The sequence below is a fragment of the Spermophilus citellus genome, assembly GCF_964194105.1.
Source record: "Spermophilus citellus genome assembly, chromosome: 11".
In the NCBI taxonomy this organism is placed as follows: domain Eukaryota; kingdom Metazoa; phylum Chordata; class Mammalia; order Rodentia; family Sciuridae; genus Spermophilus; species Spermophilus citellus.
The window spans coordinates 127,575,607-127,602,398 of record NC_138192.1 but is presented as its reverse complement, the minus strand read 5'-3'; the positions used below and the strand labels follow the sequence as shown (position 1 = coordinate 127,602,398).

Sequence of the window (26,792 nt, the reverse complement as noted above, 5' to 3'; positions counted from 1 at the left end):
CCTCACTCCCTCTGCACATTCCAAAGTTTGTTCATTCTTCGCTACTTGGTTCGTTTATAAATACAAAGTATTTGTAAACAAATTTTTTTAGTATTTGTTCTTGCCACCCCCCAATGAATCAGCTTCCTCTTATCAGAGAAAATATTCCACCTTTGTTTTTTTTTTTTTTTTAAAGCAAGGAAAGAATAGAACTATAGTTTTTTTTTTTTTTTTTTAAAGAGAGAGAGAGAGAGGAGAGAGAGAGAGAGATTTTTTAATATCTATTTTTTAGTTCTCGGCGGACACAACATCTTTGTTGGTATGTGGTGCTGAGGATCGAACCCGGGCCGCACGCATGCGAGGCGAGCGCGCTACCGCTTGAGCCACATCCCCAGCCCTCCACCTTTGTTTTCTTGGGTTTGCTTGTTTTACTTAGCATGGTATTCTCTAGTTCCATCCATTTGCTTACAAATGTCATAATTTTATTCTTCTTTAACACTGAGTAATATTCCATTGTGTTTATATGCCACATTTTCTTTATCCATTCATCTGTTGAAGGGCATCTAGGTTGGTTCCATAGTTTAGCTATTATGAATTGAGCTGCTATAAACGTTGATGTGGCTGCTTCACTGTAGTATGCTGATTTTAAGTCCTTTGGATATTAACTGAGTGTAGGAGAGCTGGGTCAAATGGTGGTTACATTCCAAGTTTTCTGACAAATCTCCATGACTCATCTCTAGCAATGTGTGAGTGCATCTTTTTCCCTACATCCTTGTCAACACTTATCATTGCTTGTAGTCTAGATAATTGCCATTCCATCTGGAGTGAGATGAAATGTTAGTCATTTTGATTTGCATTTCTCTAATAGAGATGATGAACATTTTTTCATGTTTGTTGATTGATTGTATTTCTTTTGTGAAATGTTGGTTCAGTTCCTTAGCCCATTTGTTAATTGGGTGATTTGTTGTTTTGATGTTAGGTTATTTGAGTTCTTTATATATCCTGGAGATATCCTGGGGTAAAGTTTTTTTCTATGGGTTCTATTTTTAACTCTCTTTTTCCTGTGCAGAAAGTTTTTACTTTGAGGCAATCTCATTACTGTGTTACCCTTGATTTGGGGTCACAACTAAGAAATTATTCCTCAGGCCAATGTCATGGAGCTTTTTTATTAGGTTTTTTACAGTAGCATTATAATTTTAAACATTGCATTTAAGTAATTATTTTTGTATATGATGAGAAATAATGGGCCCTGGTTTCCTCCTTCTAAAAACAGCTATCCAGTTTTTGTAGCACCATTTATTGACAAGACAGTCCTTTTTCATTGTGTGCTCTTGGCACCTTTATGGAGAGTCAATTGACTGTGTGGTGTGCGGTGCTATTCTGTGCTCTGTGTCCTGTTTCATTGCTTGATATGTCTGTTAATGTACTATTACTGTGCTGTTTTGATTATTACAGTTTTGGAATACATTTTGAAATGCAGTAATTTGATACTTGCGGTTATATTTGGTCAATATTGCTTTGGCTACTTAAGATCTTTCATGTTTCCACATGAATTTTAGGATTTTTTTTTTTTTTATTTTGTGAAGAACGACATTGAAATATTGATAGGGATTGCATTAAATTTGTACAACACTTTGGGTGATATGTACATTTTAACAATATGAATTCTCCCATTCCATCAACACAAGATGTCTTTTTATTGTGTCATCTTTAGTTTCTTTCATCAATGTTTTATAATTTTTAGTACGTGCATCTCTCGCCTTCTTGGTTGATTTTGTTTTCAAGATTTTGTATTTTTGTATTTTTGTTTAAATACCAACACACCTGGCTCAAGCTCCATATTTTCCTAATGATTTCTGTCCAGATGATCTGTCTAGTTTCAAAAATGGAATTTTGCTGTTTCAGATTTTTGATATTTGCTTTATAAATTTCAGTTTTCCTAAATATACTTAAAATTGTTGTTTATTCTTGATGAATTGACTATCATTATTTAATGACCTATTGTTTCTTTTCTTAGTGTTTGACCTAATGTTTATTTTGTCTGAAATACGTTTAGGTATACTTATGTTTTTGGTTTCTGTTTGCTGTAGTATCTTTTTTCATCCCACAAAGGAACTTTATGGACATGAGCGAATACCTTTGTCAGATTCATTGAATCGTACATATAAAATCAATACTTGTATCATACTTGAATAAAGATTAAAATAAATCTAAATACTAAAGTCTTATCTTCCTGCCTAAAGAGCGAAAGCATAAAACACTTTGAAAAATTACATCGTGCCAGGTATGGTGTTGCACACCCGAAATCTACCTTCTTGGCAGGTTGAGGCAGGAAGATTACAAGTTCAAAGCCAGCCTGGTCAATATCCAGACCCTGTCTCAAAATGAAGAGGGCTGGAAGTGTAGCTTAGTGGTAGAATACTTACCTAGTATGCATGAAACCTGATTTCCGTCCCCAATAACACCAAAAATTAGCATTGTTTCAGTAGCTCACAATACATTCATTTAAATATTTTAGTTTTTTGTTTTTCCACAGTGCCTTTATTTATCTTTATGTGGTGCTGAGGATCAAACCCAGGGCCTCACACATGCTAGGCAAGCACTCTACCACTGAGTCGTAACCCCAGTCCTAAATATTTTATTTTGATTTCACTAAACATGAAGATTTGTGTTGTCCATTTACTGTATCATGGTATATTATATAGGTAGTTTAGTATTACATGCGTTAAGTCACATTACTGACAATTTTTTTTTCTTTTGATGCTGGGGATTGTGAACCCAGGGCCTTGTACATGCAAGGCAATTTCTCTACCAACTGAGCTATATCCCCAGGCCTAGAAGGGTTTTAAAAGTGACTTATTATTATATTAATAAGTGATAGCACTTCATTTTTGGAATGTTTTAGTAGGATTTGTACTTGTGTTTTCCCCTAAACTGTATGTTTTTTGGTTTACTTTCACTTGTCAATAGAGTTCATATTATAATTAAATATTCTGAAACACTGTAAAATGTTTTTAATATTAAAAAATACTGATACAATTAACTGAATGCATTAAACTTGCTCCCTTGCTGTGTCGTGTTTTCTGTGTGTTTCTCAGGTGGCCAGGGTGTGTGCCAGCGCAGAGATAGAATAGATAGGGATAGCAGGTGTAGGTATGTGTTTACATCAGATATTTCTGGTGATAAGTTGTGTAAACAATCAACCTCAGAATGAAATTGAAATTTAAACTTTGGAGCAAATCCTATTTTGCTCCCTCATGGTGTTCACCTATGTTGCCCAGGCTGGATTTGAACTCTTGGGCTTTTCAAAGTCATCTTCCTACCTCAGTCTTCCAGGTAGCTGGGACTATAGAGATCTGCCAGTGTGCCCAGTTAAAGTATCATTCTTTGAACCTTTTCTATGAGCTTCAGATGTCCAGATAAAATTCCACGAAAGTTATTTTTTGAGAAAAAGAAAAAGCCCCAGAAACTGTGACTTCGATTTCTAAATAATAATGCCTGTCAGAACACAAGCTTTTGCTTCATGAAGCATGTGTTTTGTTTAAAGATTATTGAATAACTTTTCACTCATCAACTTTCTGTATATATGGTATAAAGACTATTCCAAGTTAGTATTGAGAGTTTAAAGATCAAGATGTCTAGAATCCTTTTTATCACTTATCTCTTTGACCTTTCACTGGTGCTTTTAACACAATTGAGAGGAAAGAATAACTTGTCTTTTCACATTTAAGCAATTAAAACTTCATGACAAAATGGAGGGGACTTGCAGGAGTATATCATCTCTGAAGAAGCTCACCTTCAATTAAGATGATGCCATAGTTCTTGTGGAAATATGTTTGCTGACTATAGAGATCTTTTACTGTTGAAGTCTCTGTTCAGAGAGAGCCTAGTACCCAGAATGACATCATGTAGTGGCATTGTTTAGAGAGTTATAAGGGGAGGGGTGGATGGATACCATCAGGGCTTCTCCATATTGTTATCTTTTTAGAGACTATTAACCCTATATAAGCATTAGGTCCAGAAAAGTTAATCCAGCACACTTCATATGTTTTTCTTTCTAATTATACAATATTCTATAAATTGAACATTCTCGTAACATTTATTTGAAATATGTTCCTTGTTCATGAAGTGGTGTAAAGAAAATATTTTTTCTTCTCGATTTATTGACAAACATTGCATAAACACTAAAATGGAACAGTTTAAGGATAATATAATAAATTTAGGGGAAATTTAGCACATTTTAAAAATATATAATATATACCATAACAATTCCTTGGCCTTAGTGGGGAAGAGTAGTGAAGAGATTATAGCTCTGAAAGGATGGTTTGGAAGAGGTGGGGCTGTCTTGCATTTTATGGGAGAGCTTGAGTCAAATTTGAGCCAAAGCAAGAAGACTGATCTGAACTGGAATGCCATGTACCATTAGCTTTCCCATTATTAGTAGGCTAGGTCAAAATCTGACTTTAGCATAGCACTAGATAAGTCATGTAATGATTCTGTGCACTTTTGAACAGGATGATGACCAGGAGAATTTTGTTTTAATTAAGTTTTAATTACTAATAGCTTCTCTTCATAAAATTTTACTTTGGTATTTTCCACGTACAGGTTTAAGAAAATCTACCAAGAAGCGCAGTGAGTCCCCACCTGCTGAGCTCCCCAGTTTGAGGCGGAGCACACGCCAAAAGACCACGGGCTCCTGTGCTAGTACCAGGTAGGTAATTAGTTTTGTTTCCAGTTAACTGTTTCATTTGCTTTCTTTTCCTAAGTTTATTAAAGTCTTGTCAAAATCCTTATTTCTAAACTTTTTTAAAAAAAAGTTAATAATATTAATAATAATAATAATAAAATATATAATAATAATAATAATGTCATACTTGACATTAGAATCCATTTTGATATGATCAGACAAGCATAGAATATGTCTTAGTAACGATCTCATTCTTGTGGATGTACATGATGGAGGGATTTACCATAATGTTTTCATATGTGCATAGGAAAATTATGTCAGGTTCATTCCACTTTTTCCTACTCCCCACTCCCTTCCCTCCATTTCTTGTTCTCTAATCTACTGAACTTCCATACATCCCCCTTATTGTGAGTTAGCTTTCACAAATCAGAGAAAACATTTAACCTTTGGCTTTTGGGAACTGGCATTTCACTTAGCATGATAGTTTCCAGATACATCTATTTACTTGCAAATATCATAATAAAGTAATTCTTTTTTATGGCTGAATAATACTTTATTGTGTATGTATATACTACATTTTCTTATCCATTTGGGATGCCTATTTTAATGGTTGTAGTATTGCCTTGTTTCTGAAAGTGTTGGCCTTGGTTACTAAGCTAAATGAGAAAGGAAAAGAAAATCTCTTTGTATTTCAAAACCTGCCTATCAAAAGAAAGTGTAGTCATTTGAGTGTGTTCTTTCTTCAATTTCTATTTCTCCCAGTTGTTGTGGATATCATTTTCAGACTGTCCACCACCTTTGATGTGTGGAACAGAATATTATTTCACATAGTTTTATTAAAACTCATTGAGAAACTTAGGTTAAAGGAAAAATCTTTTTCCTGAAATTTTCCTGAGACTTTCAGGCTTGGTGTTTGGTTAAGTGCACTTGTACTGTTAATTACTCTGTAGCCAGATGTTAATTCTCCCTCTTTCACATGTAGTTTCCCCTAGTAATTGCATCAAACCACTGATGAGGCTATGAATTTAGCTTGCCTCTTTCTTACCCTAACTCAGATAAGCAGAAAAAGGTTTTAAGCACTTAAATTGATTCTTCTGTTTTGATTGTTATTAGTGGTGATAAATAAGTCATACTATTGTATGACTGGTACTAAGTCATAAGAAATGCCATTTTAAATTCTCACTTCTCCACTTTTTGGTTTCATTTTTTCCCCCTAGTGCTAGTAAAAAAAAAAAAAAAAAAAGGGCCTATACTAAACTAATGCTCCACTAGCAAGCAATATTCCCAGCACTTGCAGTTATTTTCTAATTCTTTAGATTGCTTAAAAATATCTAGAATTTAGTACACGTTTGGTTTTGAGGTTTCTTACTCATACTTCCAGGACTTCTGAGAAAAAATTCTTCAGAGATTTAGTTCTGTTTTAAACTGTATTTGAATCTGAACTTACCAAAGGTTTTTAGTCTGAAGTATAAACTGAATTCTCTTTGGTTTAAAATTGATTTTTAACTTTTATGTGAAGCTAGATAATTTAGTGTTGTAATTGTCTTACTTTGTTTTTCTCTGTAGCCTTCTTTCCTTCTGCACGTGAATACAGAACTGATGCGTGTTAAATGACTTGTAATACACATGGTCATGCTGTGCACAAGCCATCTAGTTCAACTGCCTGGAATACCCTTCCTTAAAAACCTTTTCTGAATTACTTGGGCTTCCACTTAAATTTAGTACCTTGACAGCCAACTGAGTTTATATCTCTATCTTCTTGAAGCAAAAAGCTCCTTGAGGGCGGCAACCCTGTGTATCCAAAAAGTTCAGTCCAGTGTGTTGTACAAATTAGATGTTGAGTGAATTTGAATCCCTGTTATTTCTGGCTTTGATGAATAGTGTTTGAAATTAGCTCCTTTTACCTATGAAAGAAAGTTTAGTTAAACCAACTGGGTTTAGGGAGGATTTTTCATTAATTAGGAAAATAAACTCTTCTAGAGGTAATTCGGAGCTTTCATATATGTATCAATTTTGCCTGCTCTCTTCTTCAGGAGGCAGAATTTCACTAGTTTCTTAGTCTAAAATGTTTTAGTATATTTCTTAAGGTAATTTGGGGAGTTGCTGTTTAATAGTGTAGTACTGTGGGGTTCATCTTTTGTTTCTGATTTTTTCTATGATGACAAGATCATCATCAAATATAATTTGTTTCATGAAAGATGAATACTAGTTCTCTTTTACATACCTTATTCTGTGTCTTGTTTAATGTAAACCAATGTGTTCCCAAAAGCCATCTGTTTATAAATATTAAGTCTGTTCTTCTTATATAGGATGGAGTTACTGTTCATTTTTAGAATAGTTATTTTTGGATGATTTAGGTAAACTGGAACACAGAGAATGGGAATGTCTTTCTGTCCTCCTCTTTTCCACATTGTCAGTGTCTCTTCAATCCAATGTATTAATCTACTTTTTAATGTATTAATTTTTAATTAATTAATTTTTAATGTATTTTTAATGTATTAATCTACTTTTTAGCCCCAAATTGGGGCTCTATTTTAAGTGAATTGAATATTTCTCTTCAGGAGTGGTCACTTTCCCATTTATTTGGAAGTGTTTAAAAATAAATAATTTCTGCCTGTAAGGATGACAACAGCTGCTAGTAACACAAAAGCACGTACTGTGAATGCACTGTAACTTGGAAGAATTTTAAACATACAAAGTCTTGGTTGTTACACATAGTGATTTTCTGCAGCAATTTTTATTTAAAAAGAAGAAACTGGCTTTGTCCTCTATGAATCTGAGCTTTGTGTTGTCTATACATTGCTCCTGGTTCACTGGTTATGCTGCCTGTGATGACATTTTTCTGTTGCAGTCGGCGAGGCTCTGGCCTGGGCAAAAGAGGAGCAGCTGAGGCTCGGAGGCAGGAGAAAATGGCAGACCCTGAAAGCAACCAGGAGACAGTAAATTCTTCAGCTGCCCGGACAGATGAAGCTCCCCAAGGAGCTGCAGGTAGATTGGCATTTCTTAAAACACATTTCTCTTATATATATTTATTTAGTCATAATTATTTTTTACCTGAATATGATGAAGTGGGAGGAACATAGTATGTTGAATGTTACCATTAAATAAATTTTTGTTCAAATTTGTTTTACAATATAGCCTTAGTATTTAGATTAATGGGTTTGCCATTTTAAAACTCCCATCCAGTCCAGGTTTGTACAAATAATATTCAAAGGGCTGTCAGGAGGTATTAATTCATTTCTGTTAAAGCTTTTTACATATTGACTAGTGCCTATTGATTCAAAGAATTTAAATTCATAATAAATGAAAACGAGAGGATGTGGCTTGAATTACTTCATAAATAAGTGAATTTTAATTTAGAATTTTGTAACCCCTAAAAAATAAGTGTTCCATTTGCACTTAACCTATTTTAATAATAGTATTTAGATTTTTATGGGCTTTTAAAATTTCTTCTTGAAATCTTAGAACAATTAAGGTGTTTTTTTTTTTCACCCCTTGATTTAACTTTAAATGTGTAACCCTTGCCATTACCAAAACAAAGCTAATACTCTTAGCTGTTAAATGTGGCTACTCAGTTTTAAAATGTAGTTTATCATTCATGTTTCTTACCAGATAACAAAAATCTATGAGTCCCTTAAATCAATGTTATGTATACAGGTTTAGATTTAGATAGCTACCCACTTTGAACAAAGGTATTTCATGTACTGTGTTTTAATATTAGAATATGTGCTAGTTTGTGTGTGTGTGTGTGTGTGTGTGTGTGTGTTGCTTTTGTTACTTGGAATTGGACCCAGGAGTGCTTTACCACTGAGCTATATCCCCGGCCCTTTTTATTTTTTATTAAATTGTTTAGGGCTTCACTGAGGCTGGCCTGGAACTTGCATCCTCCTGCTTCAGCCTCCTAGGTTGTTGGGATTAGAGGCGTGCAACACTATCCTCCTCCTGGCTATTCTAGTTTTCTTTCATCCCTGTGGTGGTCATATTTCATAATGATTTGCTAGGAGCATTCTGGTTTACCCACTACTGTTGTCTTGTCCTGTCTATCTTAGCACTTTTTTTTTTTCTTTTTTTGAGTCATTACTCTTTTCCAGTTTGTACAATAAATTACATGGTAGGCTTATTTACAGGATATCTTCTTTGGGGAGATATTTTTTTTTTTCTCATAACTTTTCCCCAGAAGAGTCTGAATTGATAAATATTTGGAAAAATAGAGGCCATTTCATGTGGAGTTCATTGAAGCCAGTCATGTTTCCTTCCCTATGTTGTACACTTTTGAGTCTTAGTGTTTATTTCAAGTCTATATATGGAAGTGGGGGCATTTCCCAAATGGATGACAGAAATGGAGCTGCTGAATGTGGCGTAGTTACATTAATTACCATAGCTAACATTTATGGAACATACGCTCTATTGCAGGCACAGTATTAAACACTATTCATATATTCTTGTTTACTATTCAAAAGACCCTGGTGAAATTTGAGTGCTGTAATTGCCATTTTATAAATGGGGAAAAACTGAGGTGCATTCAAGTTAAGCTTACCTAGTTTTACAAGTTAGGATATGTGACTCTCAAATCCAGATCTTAGAAATCAACTGCACATTTATAACAGCTGTCTTTTCCCTGGGGGGTTATAAGAGTTTAATTCATATGGATGTAATTGAAGGCTAGAGTGAGGGGGGGGGGTATAGTGTAAACTTTTGTTCCCTGGTATATTATCTAAGAATAAAAGCTTCAAGTGAGTCAGGATAATCAGCTGACTTCCTAAACACTTGAATGTATTTCACTGCCATTTATATTTGAAATTGCAATGTGATATAGGTATTTTTCAAGTTTATGTATTGTTGCTGCTGATAAAAGATACGTGTGGGGTGGTCACTGCTATTAGAGGATCAGTGGCTAGACGTTTGATGGGTCCCTTACGGATTGTAGGAATTCCTCTGTTGGCTGAATAAAGTATTTATGGGGAAAGGAGTGAATTACTTATCAGCTTCACGTTAATTCTTCCATGCATTGTGCTTTAGTTTCTCTGTGTATGAAGTATAAAAACCAAGCTTCTAAATTTGTGTAGAGTATAGGTTTGTGCTGATGACTTTTAGACTACCATTTGATGAGCATCCAGTTCTCAGACAATGCTTTGTCAGTTGGTATGATACTCCCTTCCAAACAATAAAATAGCAAGGAAAAATAGGCATTGTTTTGCTTATGTGTTCTTTTGCTTTAAGAATCTTCATAATTTCACAAGAAATGATCAGGGTCAAATCATAAAATAAAAATCAGCCTAGTTTTGCAGACTTTTCTCCTCCTCATTACTTTTATTTAGTATCACTACAAATTATGTCATGACCATATGGACCTGTTGATGGAGCCCATGATAAGGAATCATTACATTCCTATTGCCATTTCTCTAGTTTTATGACACTAAGGGGGTGGCATCTGTTGCCTCCCTTACTTACACATTTGGTAAATGTTTGCAGTTCCTAGCAAGTAAAATCAAATTCCACAGCTTTTTAATATTTTGTCTTTCTTTTTGTGAAAGAGGTGCCATTGGTTAAAGTATAAAAATTTGGAGTTTTTTGATAGAATTTTTTACATTGCTGCCTTCTAATTATACATAATAATAGTATTCATTATTCCATATTCAAACATGCACAAAGCTATTTCATCAATATAATCCCAAGTATATGTTAGAATTTTTGTGTTCTGATTTAAACAATATTTTCTCAGTTGTTTCCATTGAAGTATTTATTGTAAACCATAGTTCTGTGAAGATATGGTAGGACTAGATGGGAGACGTACCTGATTTAAGGAAAAAGAAAGATCAACCATCTTGAAAATCCAGTTATAGTCATAGTTTAACATTTGACTTTGGGGACACATTTGTACATGTGCTCAAGGAGGTTTAAAGTAAAGACTAAAGAACTTTGTAATTGACTCTTTTTTGATTGATCACATTTTCTTATCTATTGGTCTTCACATAACAGCTACCTCTCTGCTCTTAACTCAAACTAGCCATGTCTTGGACTAATTTAATTATCTAATTTTTAACAATATGCACAAAAGGAACAACCATGGGTAAATATTTCACACTTGCCATCACAAGGGTTGACAGAAGGATCCTTTTCTTTGCTTCTGGTAATTAATTTCTGTCAAGACTGGCACTGCCCCCCTTCCCACACACATTTCCACTGAAAAACAGACCAGCTCTGCCTCTTTTTGTAGTGGTTCTATGGCTCCACTAAAGATTGCAACTCCACTACACTAGAACCTTACCAGCTCTTTTAATTATGTGCTTTTATAAATTTTATGTCTTGGTTAATTAATGTCTTTGTGGCACTGCAATTTGAGATATTCATTATGAAAGTCATAAGTATGTTTTAACGAGTAAGGTAAAGTAGAAATCTTTATGTAAATCTGCAGGACATTTTAAAGTAACACCTAATAAGCCCTCCGGTTAAAACAAAACAAAACACCAAAAACTTTAAAAAAACCAACATTCCCTTAGTGAGGTTTTGGTGGAGTTTTTTGGTTTGCTTTTTAATGTGTGGGTTCCAGAGAATGCCTTAAAAACCAACCATTTCGTTTATTAAAACTTTGTATTTGCTTTCCACATGCCAGGAAGAGTCACTTTAATAAACTCAATCATTATTGGTACCTAATACCAGTATTTGTTAACAGGGGCTCTGTATAATGTGAAGAAACAACTGTATTTGAATTAAAAATTACTGCTGAAGAGTATGTTATGGATCTTAAGAGTACAGTCAGTGAAGTCAGACTGTCTGGTTTCAAATCTCTGGTCCATTTGGAGTTCTCTGACTTGGGCAAGTACACTCAAAGTCAAAAAGCCTCAGTTTCATATGCATGATGAATCTTACACCACTTTCTATACTGTGAGGAGATATTTAGACAATTTCTATAGACAGTAAGCATTTAATAAATGTTGCCTATAAGTGGCATCATACAATGCATTTACTGGATAATCTCCTTTTTCTTCACCAGCAGTATGGATTTTGCCAAACATGATACCCTTTAACATTAGCATTAGCATTAGCATTTCGGGTTAACCTACAGCTCTAAACCATGAAGTTAACATTTTCTGTAAGTGGCAAGACAAGTGTTTTAGACTTGATATGGTTTTTGTTACATTTACTCACTTCTGTGATTGTGTCATGAAAGCAGCCACAGGCAGTATGTCAACAAATGAGTACAATTATATTCTAATAACTCATATGCACAGAACCTTGTGGTGGACTGGATTTGGCCTTTGGGACATAGTTTGCTGACCTTTGTTCTTTTTAATACATAAATTTTTTAAAAATTTTTTGAAACCTCACTGAAGTTATAGAAAATACTCAATGGTGTGTGAAGAAAGGTATAAAAATTCAGAGTTGGTGATTGGTGGGTGCATTGGCATCTTTCTCTTCAGAAAAGCTAATCTTAAATTCACTTTCATTATACCTCTTTAAAATAGTCTTTCTGGTTTGCATTCTGTCACTCTTAATCGGGGCTTTTACGGTACCATGAATGATGTGGTTTTTATTTATGTAGATCAGTCATTTGTTTAAAAAGGCTTAGGACTCAGCAGACTCGTGAAGGTACATCGGGCTGCTAGTTGTGCAGGAACATAGTTTCATTTTTGGTCAGTTATAATAGAATTCACTTCTGTTAGCATATGCTGGTTTTTTTTTTTTTTTTTGGTTAGCATTTTGTGTAGTAGTATCCTTCTCAGTCTTCATTCTGCACTAAGTGTTGACATCTTAGTTGCCTTCTCTTCTGTGCTTCATAGCAATGGTTTGCAGCCATCCCTTAGTGATAGTACATATTTTTAGTATTTTGTCCTAGAAATAAGAATATGTAATAGTTTTGCACTACTGAAATTAGAACAGATAAATTATTGTTAGCTATTTATGATACGTCACAGTGGTCTTAGCAATGTTTACCTTAATTGACTTTTGTTAGAGGAGTCCAGGATAAGACTTAATTCAAGAGCAGTTTCAAAGGCATGAGGACACTGTCAAAAGCCATGTGTGAATAAAATGCAAAGTTTATGTTTTTATACTTGTTTAATACTAAAATAGTTGAGTGCTGCTTTTATTTCTAAATGTTATAGAATGATGTCTAGAATAGCTGAGTGCAATAGAAAGGCAAGTTTAATTGAATTTATTTATTGTAGTCTGTAAAACTTCGGGTTTTCTTTTTTAAAATAAGCCAGACATAATGAGTTTAAATGCTCCTCTCCTAACCTCACCTTCCCCTTCCCCCAAGCCTCTAGTTCTGTTGCAGGGGCTGTTGGCATGACCACCTCTGGGGAGAGTGAATCAGATGATTCCGAGATGGGACGATTACAAGGTAAAGACAGTCGTTGAGCCTACAAGAAAGAGTTTCCATGGACTTAGTTACTACTGTTTTTTACTGAAATTAGTTCACATATGTTCAATTGAATATTATTTAGCAGTGCCTGCTCCTCCTTAGTGGTGATTTGATGATTTGGATTCAGAAGATAAGCTATCTGCATCTTTAATTTTACCATGTAACTATAGAAACCCCATTTTTTTGGTTGTTTCCAAAGTTGTCTTTATGATACTTGTGCAATTGGTTTTAATAAAAATCACAAACAGTATATTGTTACTCCTTGGGGGGGTGGAAAAAGCTTAATATATTGTTCCATTGAACATAATATTATTAATACATAATTGTTAATAGGTGCCAGATGCATTCTTAATGTATCTACGAAGGTAGGTATTTTGGTTTTGTTTTGTTTTTGCCAGGATCTTTTTTTCTCTTTGATCACCTATTTTAAAATAAGTTGTATAGTAGTATATAAATAAATTCCAGTTTTTTTTATGTCATAAGAGCTTTAAAAATTTACAAAAAGTTACATTATAACTAGATGGCTATATATTTTTATCTCAGGGACTTGACTTTATAATCTCCAGTGTGAGGCTTACATTTTAAGAAACATCTTTTTTAAATCAGTTTCAGGTTGCTTTTACATTCCTAAGGAAATAGCAAGGAGTAGGATTCTTGTGAACACTTAAATTTTCAGGTGACAAATGTCTTTAGATCATGAGATCAACATCTGATTGGGGAATAATGTCAGAAGGAAAGTGGGGCAAAGGTGTTTAAAGTATAACTTCAAAATAGATATGACCTTGGGTTTTTCTTGGACTATTAACACAGTTCCTGCTGGCACTGAGCTTTTAAAATTCTCCATAAAACTTTAAGATAACTTGAAGTTTGCACATGTATATTTTATGTTAATTATATTAATTATGAGGGTGGTCTTGGAAGTTTAATGTAGCCTCTCTTAAAATTCAGAATGGAAAGTGACATTGACTAACTCAATTATGTGAGATAAAACAGTTGCTTGACATTCTTAGGTAAGATCAGTTGCATTAAATCAACTCAATTACTCCCCCCCCCCCCCATCCCTGCCCTTCTTTTTTCTTTAGCTCTGTTAGAGGCCAGGGGTCTTCCTCCTCACCTGTTTGGTCCTCTTGGTCCTCGGATGTCACAACTTTTCCATAGAACAATTGGAAGCGGAGCTAGTAAGTGCATAACTAACTTTAAATTTTTTCCTCCCTTGAAACCTCTTTATTAGTTAAATGCTGTTTTTACTATTGATGTGAATAAGTATGAGGAAGTTTTAAATTTTCATGAACTTTATTTTTTAAAATAGGGCATGTGCACACACTTTAAATATAGCATCTATTATATTTTCTTCTGTACTTTTATTTTTGATTACTAAATCAGAATCATTAAAAACTAGCCAGAGGGCTGGGGTTGTGGCTCAGTGGCAAAGCGCTCGTCTAACATGTGGGAGGCCCTAAGTTCGATCCTCAGCACCACATAAAAATAAATAAATAAAATAAAGGTAGTGTGTTCAACTAAAAATATAAAATAAAATATTTAAAAAAAAAAAAAAACTAGCCAGATTTTATAGGAAGAGTGACTCAATTTGAACTGTATAAAAGTAAAGAATTTATTTTGAGTAGCAATGGCATTTGATTGCACAGTTTTAATTCCATTTTTTATGGTTTAATAAACTGACAGTTGAAGATATAATATGAACCTGAAAGATTTTTAGCAGAATTCTGGTCACTACACTCATACCAGATTAATGTTTTTTAATCCATTGTAGTGAGTGACTCTTGAAGTCCCAATTTTAGTAACAAAGAGCAGTTAAAATTACAAATCAAGTTATTTTTATTTCAGAGTATTATCTTTAGCTTCCTTAAAATTTACGTTTTATTTTTGTTAGAATTTCATCGATAGTGTTCCCATTGAATCAGGTTAATTTATAGACTTAAGTCTTGCTTAACTTCAAAATTTCTGAAGTATTATTGAAGCTTATTAGCTCTGACCTTATTAATATGTGCCTTTATAATTTGTGTCAGATATTTCAATTTTTTTTTAAGGCAATGAAATGTGTGTACCTGCTTTTTTCAGTTTCTGGCCTTAATATTTGACAAGGAAATTTAAGAAGCAGCCGGTATTTTTGTTTCTGTTTTGTTTTGCTTTTGCCACCCTGACACTCAAATCTCAGATAATATATCCTCTTGTAAAGTTGTTATCAACTCTTGAACATGGATATTAATTTACTCTATTTGGGAGGGGTAGGAATGTACTGAATCATAAATAAGATAAGCAGAGCTTTTTCTCCCTGAAGCTTCCATGCTAGAGGGTGACCCTGGCAACTAACAATTACTATATAGTAAAATTTCAGAGACTTAAGTGAGGAAACCAACCATGCACAGGTCTGAGGAAAAGAATATGTGCAACCCTAAATCCATCAGTAATCACTATAACTCATGGCAATATTTTTTTTTTTTTTTTTTTAAAGAGAGAGGAAAGGGGGAGAGAGAGAGAGATAATTTATTTATTTTAGTTCTCGGCGGACACAACATCTTTGTTGGTATGTGGTGCTGAGGTTCGAACCCGGGTCGCACGCATGCCAAGCGAGCGCGCTACCGCTTGAGCCACATCCCCAGCCCCACTCATGGCAATATTGATATCATTAATAGCCTGAATATTAGTTTTAATTAAGTCCTAGGTATTATTTAATCTGCTTATATTTGAATTTATAACTAAAAATAAGCTTATATTTAACATAACCACAGTGTTTTATTTTTTAAGAAAAAATATTTACTAAGTTCAAATATCTCCATCCTTATAAATTCATAGGAAATTTTGTTTCATTGAATCTGGATCAAAACCCAATTTATACATTGCATTCAGTTAATATGTTTAAGTTTTTTTATTAATAGAAATGTTATTTTTTAAAAAACATTTATTTTTTAGTTGTATTTGGACACAATACCTTTATTTTATTTATTTATTTTTATGTGGTGCTGAGGATCGAACTTGGGGCCTTACATGTTCCAGGCGAGCACTCTACCTCTGAGCCTCAACCCCAGCCCAGAAATTTTATTTATTTTACCACTTCATATATTTCTTGGAAGAAAAGTGATCACAGGGCCTACATAAGGGTGTTGACATTAAACATCTCAAATTCATGTTTAGGGTTAACTATTACACATGAAATTAAACCATACATTGGAATTGGGGGATCAGTGTCTTTTCTATTTGTGCCCTTGACCTGGTTTCAGCAAGGCCTAGCTCATGTTTAATATTTAGTTTATTCTTACCCATATCCCTGCTCCCATATTGGTTTGAAATGAATCGCAAATGTTATATATTTTTATCTGTAAATACATCATCATGTAGCTCAAGGGTACCGCTCCTTGAAGTAAACATAGGCCCAGGCACATACACAGGTACTTTTATCACACTTAAATAATTCCGTAATGGATGCACAGTGTCAAACTTCCATTGTTTAGAATGTCTTAAATATTTCTTGGAAATTGGTAGTTCTGGGGGCTTTTTCAGATTTGAGTGTAATCCTTCTCTCCCAACGGAGAAAAGGCTATTCAAAAGTGATAGTATACTCTTACATTAGAACTGCATGTCTGATTGTCTCTTAACAAGCTCTTGAAACTCAGTTTCAAGGTAACAAGGGTTAAAAGAATGGTGATACTTTGGGTTGAATAATTACTCTTCATTTATGAGAAGTAAAGCAATTTAGTAGAAATACATAAAAGAATATCTTTCCCTTGTTTTCTATTTGCTTATTTAGGAGTATAGTCAATATTAGAAAAATTACTTTTCCCCCTTTATTTGCCAATTTTCAAAATAGTGGTTTGATGTCTTCTACAGATGCCAAGGCTTTTTTGTGGGGTGGGGGTGGATGGAGGGTGTACTATTATAAACAGTGGTTGAGACATATTTTAGATATTTCGTTGAGTTTCACTGATACTTAAATTGTCCCATCATTGGATGATGGGATCATTTTGTGAGATATGCTTCTGATTTTTTTTATATAACCTTAGAAGTTTTTGATAGCCTACTTGCTTTTTGATATGACAGAATGTACCAGGTTCAGCTGACTTATTTTCCCCCAATCCCTGAAATAGAGCTCTTGCTACAAGCTCGTGGTTTCTTTTTGTATGAAATTATATTTAGAGATCACAATCTGGACATATTGCTACTGGATTGAACATTATTAGTAAACTTTTAATGGACAATCTAGGAGATAATTGTACTTTTAAACACCCCCCCCACACACACACACACAAATTTATACTGATAAAGATGATTCAGGTTTTGGGCTGAAGTGAGGGTTTTTATTTATCTTAAGTGCTGTTATCTCTCCTTTCTCCGAGCTAAAAGTTTTTATTGCCCAATGGTAATTACATTGTGACCCATTTGCTTTACCCCACACCAACTTAGTAAGATTCCAAAAGAATTATTAATGAGAAAGTTGTAACAATTTTTTAATAGTTCTTTTTGTTCTTGAAATATAAGAATACTTGTGGTCAGCTTTTTGTCCTTTACAGTCACTTATTATGATTCCTGTGTTTATGCCACCAAGTGATTTGGTTCATCTGCCATTTATCTTTCTTTTTGGTACTGGGAAGTAGACCCAGTTTGCTTTACCTACTGAACTTCATAACCAGCCCTTTTCATTTTTTATTTCAAAACCGGGTCTCACTAAGGTGCCCTGGTTGGCCTTGAGCTTGCAATTCTTGCCTCAGCCTCCCAAGTTGCTGTGATTACATGTATGTGCCACTATGTGTGGAGCTTTGATTTTAAGGGATTACTTTTTAAAATTTAATTTTGCTTTTATAATTGTGTAATAATTTACATGGTTTTAGAATTCAAATTTACAAATAAGGTATATTCAGAAATTCTTTTGCTGTCTCTTTTCCCTCTCTCCTCCTTCCGCATATCAACCGTTTAAAATGTACGGCTTGTCCTTCTATTAATTTAAACAAAAAATCCTTATTACCCACTCCTCACATACTATCTCTCTTAGATAAGAGAAGTAAGCTTTATAGATTGTTTCTAGCTCCTCATATATTGAGGGCAAGAATGAGATTCCCAATTCCTTTTGTAAAACTGTCATATTACTTCATTGTTTGGAAGTACATAGTTTTATTTGACCAAATCTCCCATTATTAAACATTTGGGTTATTTCCAGGTGTGTTTGTTGTTTGCTGTTGATGTTTTTCGCTTTTTTTTTCCTCCATGCTGCAGTACAATAGAGCTTTTGCATTTTTTTTTCTTGTATTCAGACTGGATTTTCAGAAGCAACATGGAAGCGGGTAAATGCACTGCACTCACAATTTTGGTAGATATTGTAAACTTGCGCTATTGGAATTGTACCCCCCAATTTTTTTGTTTCTACAGTAATGGGTGACAACTGTATGGTGTCACACTTTTGGATATATGTTTTTAAAATTTTATTTACTTATGGAGTCATACTGGGATTTGAACTCAGTGGTGCTTTACCACTGAGCTACATCTTATCCATTTTTTGAGACTTGGTCTAAATTGCCAAGGCTGGCCTTCAACTTACTAGTCTGCTTTAGCTTCCTGAGTTGCTGGAATTTCACTGTACTCAGCATTCTTTTTGATTTTTTTCAAATGTACAGGTGCAAAATGGTAATTTATAGTTTGAGATTAATCAAATATTTTTAATAATTTTTTTCCTCTTCGATTAACTTTTCTTTGCATATTTCTTTAAGTAGTTACCCAAGATATTATAATACATATACTTGTTTATTATAGCCTGCATTAAATTAATACTTTATCATATCCCAAACAGTGCAAGAACATCTATCCATCTTTCATATTGCTGTTTTAATTTGTTAGACTTATATACATACTAGAAACTTGATAAGGCATAATTTTTGTTTGACATCCATATTCTTTTATTTGTTCTTTGCAATGCAAATTCCTTCTATCTGTTCCTTTCTTCTCTCAAGAATTGTTTCCCTCTAGCTTGAAGAGCTTTTTTTTTTTCAAATAATGCAGGATTGCTAATAATTTCTCTCTGGTTTTGAGAAATTCTGAATTTTCCTTAATTATTAAAGGATATGTTCCTCAGGTGTGAAAATTCTCATCACTATGGAAGGCTTATGTAGTCTCTCTTTAGCAGCCTTGTCGGTCTTTAAAGTCAGTATCTTTTTCCTTCTGACTTTTAAAAAAGATTTGGTTCAACTTTTTTTTTTTTTAAATGGTTTGACTATGCTAGGATGAGGTGACTTTTCCTTGACACTTAATTTGCTTGGGCTTTGTAGCCTGTGAATATGAGATTTGGCATTTTTATTAATTTTGGAAAATTTTTGGCTGTTGTTATATCAAACATTGTTTGGTTTCCATTAGCTATTTTTTAAAAAAAAAATTAGGTTCTCCTTTTTTTCTTTTTATTTTTTATTTTATTATTATTATTTTTTTTTTTTAGGTGTAGATGGACACAACACAATGCCTTTATTTTTATATGGTGTTGTGGATCCAACCCGGGTCCCACCCATGCTAGGCGATTGCTCTACCGCTGACCCACAATTAATCGAAGCCCCTTCATTAGCTTTTAAACTATTCTACTTTGCTTTTAGGAGTATCAAGATCATACGTGCTCAGACTCTGGACTTTATCAACCAACTTGTTTTTTTTTTTTTTGGCTGTGAGAATTTTTTTCTCTGTCCAGTTGCTGTTGACCATTTTCAAATTCAGTAATTTTTTTTTCCTGCTGTCATCATCATCTTTTTTAAACCCATCAATGAGTTCTTAATTTCAGGTGTTTTTTTTTTTTTTTTTTTAAATTCTAGGCAATGCTTTCATTATTTCATTGTAGGTTCTAGTAGTGTTGAAATTCCATATATTGTTATTCCCAACCTTACTCAGTTGCCCACGCTGGCCTTGAACTTGGATCCTCCTGCCTTAGCTTCCCTAGTAGGGAATTGTAGGTGTTCACTACTACAATTGACTTTGTCCTTTAATTCTAATATTGTTCTTTTATTTTCTCTTTGTCCACCTCTTGATCTCAGTTCCACATTCCTAGTTTTTCATAAATCTACATTTTATACAAAAGAACTGAAGAATTCCCCATATGATATCTTCTGCCAATGATGGTTTCCACTTTCTCTCTTTGAAAAATAAAGGGTCATAAGCTCATCACTCTTAACTCCATTCAAGACTTGAGTTTCTTTTTAACAGAATTGCAGTTTTGGTGTGACTCATTTCACCTGTGGCTCATCACTGTTTGGTGGGGCCATCCCAGGATTTTTATTTAGAAACTTATAAATCTTTGTGTGCTCAGGGGCTTAAAAATATAACAGATATCTTGGGGGGATCTGATACTATCTGTGTGCATTTGAGGAAGGCCTCCTCTGACTCTTGAGAATACAGATTTTTTTTTTCTGTTTAAAATCAAAATGTTTTATGTAGCCCCTGTTCCTTTTCATAGTTTCAGAACTCAGCAAATAAGTCTGGTGGGGTAGGTTCAATTCAATATGTTAGGCTACTTTGATAGGACTCAGCAAACTATTGCCCAACTGCCAAATCCAGCCTCCTGCATTTTTTTTTAAATATAGCCTGTGAATTAAGAATGGATTTTACATTCTTAAATGGCTAAACAATAATATTTGTGTCATGTGAAAATTAAAGTAAAATTTCAGTGTCCCTTAAGTTGTTTTGAAACATAACCACATTCTTTTGTTTGCATATTGTTCATGGCTGCTTTTGAACCAGGAGTTGAGTAGTTGCAGTAGAGAGTATATGGCCTGCCAAGTCTAAAATGTTTCTGGCCCTAGATAGGAAATATTTGCTTGCTAACTCTTAATCTACAGTAGTGTTTCTCAAAGTGTGTTCTCAGTTTTTGAGTGAGGTTCCATGAAATCCTTGTATGGAGTAAGGTGAAAACTAGTAATAGTAATTATTTAAGTTTATCTTTTTCTATTTTATTGATGTTTAAATTAATTGTGTAAATGTATGTTGAGTAAAACTACTGGTAACATATAAGAATAAAAGTAGTGGCTCCAACCTGTCCTCACAGTCATTGTATTCTTCAGTAAGAGATTGAATGCGGTTGTTTATTGCCACTCCTAGTTTAAAAAAAAATAATAATAATTCTAGTTTTACTCAAGGATATTCTTGAAGAAAGTTAAATAACTGAGTTAGGTCTTTATTTGTGAATTCATGTTGTTTTAATAATCTTTGTGACAGAATGGTGGCTAGTTTTGCATAGATTTCATCTCAAATAGCATCTCCACAGATTGAGTTTAGAAGTAGAGTTGAGAACCTGGTTGTCCTTTATTAAGCTTGACATTAAGATGATTTGCCACAGATATCCAATGATGCCATCTTCTATTTATTTAAATTTTTTTTTTTTTTTGTACCAGGGATTAATCTGAGGGGCACTTAACCACTGATCCACATCCCCAGCCCCTTTTATATTTTATTTAGAGACAAGGTCTCACTGAGTTTGTTATAGCGTTGTTAAGTTGCTGAGACTGGTTTGAACTTGAGAGGTACCTCAGCCTTCCAGGCCCCTGGGATTACAGGCATGTGCCACTGCACCTTGCCTGTTTGTTGTTTTAATATTGTCATTTTCCACAAAAATTTATTTATTAATCTGTAATTCTAAACCCCCCTTTAAAAACATCAGTAGACAACTCACATTAATAAAAGTGCTGGGGCTGGGGATATGGCTCAATGGTTAAGCGCCCCTGAGGTAAAGCGCTTGCCTAGCATACGTGAGGCACTGGGTTTCATCCTCAGCACTACATAAATATAAAATAAAGATATTGTGTCCACCTTTAACAAAAAATAGATATTAAAAATAAACATGCTTTGGGGTTTCTCATTTATTTTTAAGAGTATAAAATGGCACTACATCCAAAATATACTGATATCAGTTGGATTTGCTTTACATATTAGAGAATATATTCTTTTAGTTTTGGCTTTCTTTTATTTTCAGTTTGGCATGTGTTGTTTTTATCTCATGGTGTTGGGTCATATTGGTCTTGTTAAAGAGATTCATATACTTTGAATTACCAGCCCAGATATAAGACCCCTGTTGAAGGGCATTGCGTCATTGTTTTTCCATTTTAGATGGTTGTGCTGTTTAAGATACACTTAATATGAATTTCTTCATCCTTTTAAAGTGAATTTTGAAGCATCTTAGTGCCCCCCCCCCCATAAACACAAAAATAACTGGAAGTAGAGTATACTGTAACTGGAAGTACTTTCAGATCAACACAAGACAGGTAGTCAACAGTAATTATGGAATTCATTAATAGTCACAGTCTTAAATAATAGAGAAAACACATCTTCCAAGGATCACCATGTGCACTTTTTATCTCCCCTGCAAAATTACTGAAGCTTAATTACAGTAAGAAACTTTAGGCTTTGTTGTGAATTACAAATTGGTTAACAGTATCCCTCAAATATCCCCCCAAAATTCCAAATTCTTTGCATTTAAACAGATACAATATGGAGTAAAAAAACCTGATAAACAAAGAGTAATGTGAAAAGGTATAAGAAAAGAAAGGGCTTGAAACATCAACTTTAGGCTTGGTAAACATTAATTGGAATTAATTATGGTTTCATGTAGGAAAATGTCTGTGAAAAATGAAATGGCTTTTTGACTGTCTTATTAAGCTTAGTGACAACTCTTTTCTCAGTGGTATTTGAGTCTCAGTTTTTGCCAATTGTTTGGATAATGAAATTGTGTCTTAAAGTGGGAAATACTCGATAGCCAGAACCTACACATGAAATGAGAGAAGATGTAAAGGCTATTTTGATGTTTTTACAGAATCCTTTGTTCTTTCTCACTCTTCTTTATTAGATGTATTATTCTATTTGTCTTTATTTTCTTACCCTTTTTTCTGTTGCTTGTATCCCATTTATTTTGGTGGCACATATTTAGAGGAACACGTTTCCTTTGAAGTCTTGGTTTTTATTATTGCAGAAAGCTTTTACTTGGTTTTTTTATTCCTTTAAAAGTAGGTGTATTAAAGTTATCAGGTCATAGTATTTGTTTTTGCTGTTAAAAACAAGCTTCTCTCAATCAAATGACAAAAAAAAATTGTATGAATATCAAATAAGGCAGAACAGATCCAACTAATTTGATTCTTCTTTGACTATGCTAGTAGTGTGTATTGACCTATAATAGACCTAGCCTTTAGTTGCAATCCAAGGAAGATAAATCAGCCACTTATCAGTTAGAGTCACACCTTAAACTAAGCAATACTTTCCTTAAATGTTTAAATAGAATTTTTTTTTTCCCACCTGAAGGTTCTAAGGCCCAGCAGCTTCTTCAAGGTCTACAAGCCAGTGATGAAAGTCAGCAGCTTCAGGCAGTGATTGAAATGTGCCAGCTGTTGGTCATGGGAAATGAGGAGACACTGGGGGGGTTTCCTGTTAAGAGTGTCGTTCCAGCTTTGGTAAGCATATGATGTCCCTTTGTTTCATCTTAATTGTCCTGTGAAGGTTCTTGAGCTTATTGTCATTATAATTTTAAAACATGATAGAACTAAGAGAAGTCTGTGTGTAGGTACTTTTATCTTGTGCTTGTAGATATTAGGAATGATGGCTAATGATAACTTAATGAAAGTTCTTTTTCCTTTTTTCTTGTTTTGAGGTTCTGGGGATGAAACCCAGGGCCTTGAGCATGGTAGGCAAGTGTTCTACTAGACTATTTTTTTGATGAAGTTGCTTGATATTTGATAATGACTGGTTTTCCATTTTTAAATTGTTAATCCTGTCAATAACACCTTGACTTTTACTGTGTTACTGGGGGTACCAGGGATTAAACTCAGGGGCACTCAACCACTGAGCCACATCCCCAGCCCTATTTTGTATTTAGAAACAGGGTCTCACAGAGTTGCTTAGCACCTCACCGTTGTTGAGGCTGGCTTTGGACTCTTGACCCTTCTGTCTCTGCCTCCTCAGCCACAGGGATTACAGGCATGCGCTACCACACCTGGCTAATTGTGTAAGCTTTTTGTTTTAACCTCCTGATCTATGGGGCAATAATAACAAGAAACTCACTTTGGGTTATCTTTGTGGACAGGAAAGGTTTAGTGTTTGGTAAGTATGTGCATGACAACAGTGGACAAGCCAGTATTGCCATATAGATCCTTCCAGTTTAAAAGGCTTTCATTTTTAAAAAGGTTTTATGTTAAGAGGGAAAAAATGACCTTTTTTAAAAAGTATATTTTAAAAGTTTATATTGGTTTATGATTCTGGAAGTCCAACATCTAGGGACTAGGCACTACATCTAGTGATGGCCTTTTTGTTGTCAAGAGTCTTGAGGAAAGACAGGAACCACACTTATCCTTTCTGGTCATCCCCCACCCTCCATTTCTTTTATTGATGCATTAAAGTTGTATATTATGATATGCACACAATATTACAAGATAATTTGGCCAGTATCATTCCCCAGTATATCTCCTTTCCTTCTTCTCCCCCATCTACTTCCCGTCCCTTTACTCTACTGATCTCCCTTTGATTTTTATGAGAAATTCTTTATCCCCTTTCCTTTTTCCTCTTTAGCTTCCATATATGAGAGAAAACACGACCTTTGACTTCCTAAGTTGGGCTTATTTCAGTTCTACTCATTTTCCTACAAATTAAAAAAAATTATCTTTTGGCAGAATAAAATTCCATTATGTATATATGCCACATTTTCTTTTTGCATTCATCCATCAGTGGACACCTAGTTTGGTTCCATAGTTTGACGATCAAGAATTGTGCTGCTGAAAACATTTATGTATGTATTGCTATAATATGCTGACTTTAATTCTTTAGGATAGATACTGAGGAGTGGTATAAATGGCTCATATGGTGCTTCTATTTGTAGTTTTCTGAAGAATCTCCATACTGATTTCCATGCTGGTCTTACTAATTCCCAGTTCCACTGATAGTGTGTTCCTTTTTCTTTATAATTTTTTTTCCCTGTCTTATTTAGTGTTCCTTTTTTTTTTTTTAAACATCTCTTTAGCTTTCATTATTGTTTGTTTTCTTGATGGCTGCCATGCTGACTGGAGTGAAATGTCATCACAATATAGTTTTGATTTATATTTCCCTCGTCGCTACGGATGTTGAACAATTTTTTCATATATTTCCTGGCCATTTGTATTTCTTTTGAGAAGTGTCTGTTTAATTCCTTTGCCTAGTTATTAATTGGGTTGATTTGGGGGGGGGGGTATAACCTTTGAGTACTGTATTTCAGATACTCTGCAGAAGAGTAGCTGGGTAATTGGCAAAACCCTATCAAAGGGTTGGGGATGGTGTTGCTAAGTATGTAGCTCAGTGGCAAAGTACCTATGGGTTCAGTCCCCAGTAACAAAAAATGGATGAATAAAGCAACAAAGACTTGAGCTAACTTTTGCTATTTGCTATCAATAGTTAAAATGAAGAATCAATGAAGTGTAGGAAGAATTTTGGGAGGATGAGAGTACCTGGGATTGAACCTTAGGGTCACTTACCCATTGAGCCACATTTCAGCCCTTTATATTTTTTATTTCGAGAGGGTCCTGCTAAGTTGCTGAGGCTGGCTTTGAACTTGCAATTCTCCTGCCTCAGCTTCCTGAGCTGCTGAGATTATAGCCATTCGCCACCGGGCCTGACAGGAGAAATGTTGACACATAATTGAATTTACTTAATTTTCTGCTTATTGAAATATTAAGTACTTATTAGATTTGAGCCTTAGATGATATTAATACTGACTATTAATGAGTTGTCCAAATTTATCAAAAATAGATATCTACCTATTACCATATACTCATGTAACCATAAATAGTCATTTTTGGCTTATGGGAAGCTATAACCATTTGTTCCATATATATTCCATCCAAAAGTTGGCACTTAAACTACTCTTTCTGTTAACATGACAACCCTTGTAGTTTAGACTTAAGTGGTTGATTGTAGGTGATTTGAGATATTCAGTATTGTTTGATCCTAAAATGTGAGGCCTGTGGGTATGTATATTTTTTTTTTTGTTTTAAAACAAAAGTTGTTTTCAGGACCTGGTATTTAGTATCCTGTACCTGGTATGATTCAGAGCTGAGAAGATACATATTCAATTGAGTATTATGATATGTGATATCTGTTATTGTCGTTAAGTCATTTAACTTAAAGGATACTTTGACTTGTCTTTAGTACATTTGAAATTTTCCATTGCTCTTAGAAAACAGTGAATTGACTGCCTTACCTCCAAGGAGGAAATTTCTTTGGTGAGTCAGATTTCAGGAAGATGGAGTATATATAGTGTTAGCAGTTTTGCATTCCTTTTTTTTTTTTTTTTTTTTTTTTTTGAAAAACATGGTTGAAATCTATTCAGGATCTTTTCCATAAAAACAAATAAAATCAGGTGTTCAGAATCACTTAGGTGAAATAATTACATTAATTTGTCTTAATCAGTTTCTGTTATGATCAATCTTGTTTTCAGAATTTTAAGCTGAGCTAAATGGTGCTTATTGTTTAGAAAGCTTGTTCATAAGTGTTGTAAGCTGTGATCCTGAATCTGGGCTGACACTTATTCTTTTTGTTTTTGTGGTGCTGGGGATTGAACCCAGGGCCTCCTACATGCTAGGCAAGTTCTCTTCCACTGAATCACATCCCTGTCCCTGTGCTGACATTTGCACTGATATACAAATGTCAGTGCAATTTTAGTCTCTGTGCATTTATCTGGCAAATATTTATTAACAGAGATAAGTCTCCAGTAATACATTAGTGGGATTCTGAAGGGGGTTAAATCCACCCAAAGGTTGGGTTATAAGCAAG

At 34.2% G+C, this 26,792-nt stretch overlaps 1 protein-coding gene across 17 annotated transcripts in view; it reads left to right on the top strand.

Moving 5' to 3' along the window:
* Positions 1–26,792, top strand: part of TRIP12 (thyroid hormone receptor interactor 12) — a 150,641-nt gene that overhangs the window by 75,773 nt on the left and 48,076 nt on the right. For 16 of the 17 annotated variants that reach the window (XM_081262344.1, XM_081262348.1, XM_081262346.1 and 13 more), the window contains 5 exons: positions 4,585–4,690; positions 7,518–7,654; positions 12,927–13,010; positions 14,114–14,209; positions 23,301–23,449. In XM_081262344.1, the coding sequence (XP_081118470.1) occupies positions 4,585–4,690; positions 7,518–7,654; positions 12,927–13,010; positions 14,114–14,209; positions 23,301–23,449 (572 nt within the window). The remainder of the gene's footprint in view (positions 1–4,584; positions 4,691–7,517; positions 7,655–12,926; positions 13,011–14,113; positions 14,210–23,300; positions 23,450–26,792) is intronic. The other variant, XM_081262339.1, reaches the window with a different exon arrangement.